The following is a 6,166-nucleotide window of genomic DNA, read 5'->3' as shown; positions in this document are numbered from 1 at the left end:
CAAACTTTACATAGTAAGGTGGAATAGCCAAGGAATTTAAAATCCAAGAAGGGACTTCGCTGGTGGTCCAGTGGTTAAGACTCCATGCTTCCAATGCAGGGCACATGGGTTCAATCCCTGGTCAGGGAACTAAGATCCCATATGCCATGAAGCCAGGCAAAAAAAAAAAAAAAAAAATCCAAGAAACAAATACCATAAGAAGAGATTCCTATACAATTTCTGAAGAATCTATAAAAAGGGGAGGAGGAACTGGTTATTCTGCCTAGTCAGAATTTTATTCAGCTGTTCCGAGTGAATCTAGTAGAGGGGTTAGAGGAAGAGAAAGAAGGCAACACAGCAGTGGGATGTCTTTCTGGGCCCAGAAAAGCCTCCTGTAACTCTATTTTGGCAACAGTGAGACAAGTTAACAATGCGAACAGAAGATGTACTTGACAGGAGTATAGAGAGTTAGAAGAGTAGATGGCATATGAGATGTTGGCAGGGGTGCAGTAGGAAAGAGTCTTGATGGTAAAGATGAATAGCTTAAATGTAACACAAAATACAATTAGGGCCCAGTGCAGCAAGTCCAGAAGCCTGAGACAATGGCTACAGGACAACATTTCAAGCTGTCCAAAGGGTAGATATTGAGATAAGGGGTCTTAAAAGGGGGAGGTTATAAGTCAGGAGGCAAAACATTTAAAACTTGGTCCAAGTGTTTTCACAGAAATGAAAACACAAGCAGGGATTAAGAGGTGCCAGTGGTGTTCATTTGTTGTTTGTTCCCGATGGTTTTATAGCTTGAATACACAGGAGGAGGAAAACAAAACGCAAAAAGTAAACTCAAGCTTAGGTGGTTAAGAAATAATCACATGACTGAATCCACAGAGAAGAGTGGTTATAATTAGGGTAAGTGAGTAGGATCTTGAGTCAAAGTGATAGGAATTTCTTGGCAACTTGTCAGTTACTAAAGTGTTTAGGAAGACATTGTAAAAAGAAAACAGAGAGAAGTAGAAAAATAATGACGAGAATGATTTATAATATCCTAAAAGCTTCAGACAGAAGGAATCATGTAATATAATGACAGGATTGAATCATTTAATGGGCTAAAAAATTTTCCCAAAATACAAGTAAATCTCTTCAGAATTCTTTTTGGTTAAATGGAATTCTAGTTGTCTTAAACAGCTGACTTATTTTTTCAGAAATAAGTTATACTCCATCTTACTAAAGAGATTTTAGTAAAGAGTAAAGAGGTTTTAGTAAAGGAGAAATTTTACTAAAAAATTCTGAAGAATTCAACCATTGCTCACTGGCCCTTAATAATTTAAAATAACTTTGGTAGTAAAGGCCTCACCATAAACGTCACTTTTAAATCCATGCCCGAAGTCACCTGAACACTAGATATATAGTTTGACCTTACTGCTAAGCTAACACAAATTCACCACTTTCACCACTAGGTGGCAAGAAAAACCCAAATAGCACCAGTTATCAAGGGCAGTACAAGATCCCAAGTATTTGAACAGCTAGAAAAGCCACCAGGTGTCATCCAAGAGGGAAAAAAGACTATTCCCACTCACCACCACTGAAATACACCAATTCATAGTTTTAAGCAAAACCATCTAAGCTCCATCAGAGATAAATGTCCAGCCCATTAACTGTCAAAATAGTTTGCATATTTATATTCCATGTAAGCAATTTATATAATGCTCTTGACTCCAAAATACTGCCTTTCAACTAAAGGCAACAAATAATACTTAGTTTCTGGATTTAAAAAAAAAAACAGCAAGACCAATGAGCTCAATGGGTCATGATTTAGAACTTCATCCTATCTGAATACACTGCACAAAATAATTTAAAGCAGTTTACACACAGTCAAAAATCTTCCAAAGAATATTTGGTTATGTATACATAATTTGAGATTCATATTCTTTTCTCCCCATTTCTCTCTTACAGGTAATTTCATTGATTCCATACAATCTAGATGATTTTATGCTGTTAAACCTTGCTTCCCAGTGTGATACAGGAAAGCACTCCAATTTGTTAGCAAAACATTCTCAATAAAGAGACAAATGTACTTGTCCTTAAGATAGATGTATTATGTGAATTATTATGTTGAACTGTCCAAAGCTGAAAATCAAAATTAAACCTTCACAGAATTAAGTCCTAGTTATATAACAAATCATTCTTTTTTAAAAACCATCCTCTGGGCTTCACTAACTTCTAACAATGATTTTTCAATGCTGCTGTAAACACTATGTCAGCTAAAACACTATGTCATGCTGCTTTTATAAGGTGGTACATTTTTAGGCCAAATCCTATTCTTAACCCTCTGGACACAGGAGTTACAATCATGTCATACCCTGCAAATCTAGCTGTAGGTGGTGTCTCAAAAAAAGGATGGCTTCTTCCTTCAAGGAAGTAGTCAAACCTTTTTTCCCCTGGTGTCATCAAGCAAACATCTTGGTTGTTTTTCATTGCTATCGAATTAAGAGATGGAAGAGAAAGCAGTGGAGGAGAAAGCAAAATATAATGATTAAATTATAGATGCTTCTTTTCCTTGCTCCTTATTGCAATCTCTTAAGGTCTCGACTGGGTCATTTCCACCCTGCCTACAAGGCACTGGTCTTTAAAAAAAAAAAAAACCCAAGCCAAGAATGCTCTTGTCTACTGAACATTATCTCTTCTCTGGTTTTTATTACATTTTCTTTTGAAATTCGTTAAGATTATGCTCAGCGACCAGCCCTTGCCCAACCGGTTTCTCCCCTTCCCCCATCTCTCTACACACATCACTTTTTCCTCCTCCCATCCAGGCAAGTGGGCAAAACCCTGCAGGGCCGGGAACGCACGCTTCGGGCCGGTCACTCAGCAGTTTTATCCTTACTGGCCTTGGCAAACAGCTCCCCCCCAAAACCTTGTTCCCCGGTGGCCCCCTCGGCCATCATCTTTCTACTAGAGTGTGCTCAATTAGGGACTCCGGCTAGCACATCGAGAGTTTACGGTAGCCTGCCTACCAATAGGAGGCCACAATGCAGAGAAGTCTGGTTCAGCCTCCCGGCAGCCCCAGTGTCGTCCTCCCGTGGCTTACACCTACTGTACCCGCGAGCGAGCAAACGAGCCAGGGAGCGAGCCGGGCGCGGGAGGGGGCGCGCTGGGAGGGCCGACAGCAGCCGCGGCGTGCGCATGCGCACCGGGGTTGTTTTTCACAAAGCTCCTCTTAAAGTGAGCTGGCAGCTTCCAGCCGCCCGTCTTTGTAAGGAGACCACTGAGACTCGCAGAAGCGCGGAGCAGCCAGCAGCCTCTGTGCTGCCCCGACTTTTTAAGAAATCTCAATGAACTATTCGTAAAGAAGCGCTGATCTGCCTGCAAGCTTTTTGCACGGCAAAGACATCGATCAGTGTTAAGTGAGGATCACATCATATATGTGATCTTGACTTTTTTGTCTTACATTATATTTTTTATAGATTTTGTTATAAACATGGTGCTGGGAAAGGTAAAGAGTTTGACAATAAGCTTTGACTGTCTTAATGACAGCAATGTCCCTGTGTATTCTAGTGGGGATACAGTCTCAGGAAGGGTGAATTTAGAAGTTACGGGGGAAATCAGAGTAAAATCTCTTAAAATTCATGCAAGAGGACATGCGAAAGTACGCTGGACCGAATCGAGAAACGCCGGCTCCAATACTGCCTACACACAGAATTACACTGAAGAAGTAGAATATTTCAACCATAAAGACATCTTAATTGGACACGAAAGAGGTAAGTTGTTTTTTGTTTTTTTTTAACATTGGTAAATTATTAGACCTTTCTTTGCAAAGTACCTTTTCAATTTTTCTGAGTTAATGTAATCCTGCTCCTAGCATAACATATAGCAGTTTGATAAAGGTTAGCAAAGTTAGAAGATTTGGATTCTCCTTGACATTCATCGTGTGTTAAGCCGTAACGCATGCAGGCATCTGCAAAGTGACTGCAAACTGCACTTATTCAACTACCTCTATACCCGGCTTGGTTTGTGCCATACGCATTTGGAATCCATTTCAACCTTACATATAAATTATGCTTAAAACCGATTCAGTAATTTTACTTTTATATTTTCAAATGAATTGCTAAAGGCTGCAGTCCAATATTAGATTTTTCCCTTATACGCTGCAACCTGACATCTTAAAAACTAAGCTTCAATGAATAACACTTTAAAGTGGGTTAATAGGTGTATTTCATTTTTTAATATTGACACGCAAAAGACTTTTAGAGAATTGACCGTAGTTCTTTGATAAAGGGTTTCTGTGGCTTATTTTGACATATGGTATCAACACCCCACGTGTTTTTTCCCTATTCTTTCCAATTCCTTCAGAAATTTACATCAGGCGTTCTCTATTTTAAAGGACAGCACCAATCATGACAATGTGTTAAAAATCAGTTTTAGAAGCCATTTAGGGTCAGAAATTTTCTTTTCCGAGCACCATGCCGAACTTTGGAACGTGGATTCAATGAAACCCCTGCCAGTCAAATGGAATTGAAAAGTATTCGGCTCATTGGATTTGATTTTTGGTTAGAAAAGGAAGATAAAGGGTTGTCAAAGGGAAAGGGGGTCCTGAGATTTCCAATCTATTGTTTAAATGGTTACATTGTGGAAATATAGGAGACTCTAAGCTTGTTTTTCTAAGTTTCCACCCTTTGTTAGAAGCGGTTCAATCCTGTTTCGGACCAGTTCTGGGGGGTGGTGAGGAGGGGCGCTTGTTCTGCTCTAAGCAGATTGGTTACACGCGTCAGGTGGTGGCGATGACTTAATTCCTAGCCCAAGAAGAATATAATGTGAAAACTGGTTATGTAATTTTGTGCTTCTCCTTTTTAATGCAGTATTTAGTTCGAATGTTGAAATTTTTTAAAAAATAGAGCACGTTTTTAACTTTTTTTTAATTGAAAAATACACACCCATGAGGAAGTGCTAATTGAACTAAGGCCAAGTGTGGAAACGTAGGGTGCTTTGAATTACAGCATGAATGCATTTTTAAAGTATTAAGATGAAATTAGTCTTTTAATTGCGTTTTCAGTTACATACAGATCATTTGCATCCTGAAATAATTTCTAGTTAATCTCTCCAAGCACTGACAGTCGTAAGAAATGGAACTGCCTAATGACAGTCCTGGTATTGGCTGAACAGGACGCCCAGGAGTTTGTATTTGATCCTTCCTTGACTGGTAGCTTTTTTTAAGATGGGTTAGAAGAAACAGGTTTTTAAGGAGTTGTGGTGTGCAGTGGGGTAAAAGTAGAATAATAATACGACTTACGGGGACAAACACAAATTTCAAATGCTTGCACCACGGTTTCATAGTAAAGAACACTATGTTGCACCCCTCGGGACACCCCTCAACCCCTGCAAGCATGGACGAGCTCTTCGGCTTGGAAGAGTTTCAATGACTTTAGAACTGGGACCTCTCAAACTAGCCTGGTAACTGAGGCCCCGCCCCGGGCGGCCGGCGATAGGCGGAGCCGGGTTTGTTAGCCTGTTGCTAAGGCGATGCCAGGCTCTGATTGGATTGGGCGCAGGCGGGTGGGGAGAGAAGGCTCGCCGGCTGGGGCGAGGCTTGGAACCGGCGTGCGCCGGTAAAGGTCCCTCCTGAGCAGCCGCTGCCCCCGCCCCTTCTCGAGTCCCTGCCCGGGCTTCTGGAAGCGCACGGGGCTCCTGTCACATAACATTCTCCCCCGCTCACCTCACCCCTCTTGCAGACCTGGAAAGGGACGAATTCAGGTTTCAACAGAGAGGAGAGGCAAGCCTTCCAGGTGCCAGGTGGCCCTGGGCGCAACTTTTTAGCTGACAGTTCTCTCACGGGGGAAGTTGGGTGGGCCGGGTTAGCCAGACCCCATTTTCCAGGTTTCTCAGGTGGATGTTGTTAGGAAGCTCCTTTGAACGCTCGTCCCCCCTCGCAGCTGAAACAAAAGCATGTTGCCTGGTCTCTGCAGTCACCAGACGGGCTACCTTGATTTGCCCTGAGGGGAGAGCGAGCCCCCAAGGCTGCGGGACGGGGAAAGTGACACGAACATCGAAGGGAGGGTTTGGTAGGGGCCTTGGCAAGTATTCCCTGTCACCACCACCCCCGCCATTGTTCCCCCCACCACCGGGCTTTTGCGTCCCTTCGCTGCCCCCGCCCCCATTTCCTTTGCCGCAAATGAAATGGGGGCGGGGGCAGCGAAGG

The 6,166-nt window shown here is 42.3% G+C and overlaps 1 protein-coding gene across 2 annotated transcripts in view; it reads left to right on the top strand.

The window, feature by feature from the left end:
* The first annotated feature begins 3,216 nt into the window (after window positions 1–3,216).
* Window positions 3,217–6,166, top strand: part of ARRDC3 (arrestin domain containing 3) — a 13,175-nt gene continuing 10,225 nt past the window's right edge. The window contains exon 1 of one of the 2 annotated variants that reach the window (XM_010831924.1): window positions 3,217–3,731. In XM_010831924.1, coding sequence (XP_010830226.1) covers window positions 3,452–3,731 — 280 coding nt within the window. In that variant the 5' untranslated portion in view covers window positions 3,217–3,451. The remainder of the gene's footprint in view (window positions 3,732–6,166) is intronic. The other variant, XM_010831923.1, reaches the window with a different exon arrangement.

The sequence above is a fragment of the Bison bison genome, unplaced genomic scaffold (genome assembly GCF_000754665.1).
Source record: "Bison bison bison isolate TAMUID 2011002044 unplaced genomic scaffold, Bison_UMD1.0 scf7180017864533, whole genome shotgun sequence".
Classification (NCBI taxonomy): Eukaryota; Metazoa; Chordata; class Mammalia; order Artiodactyla; family Bovidae; genus Bison; species Bison bison.
This window is presented reverse-complemented; position numbering and strand designations above follow the sequence as displayed.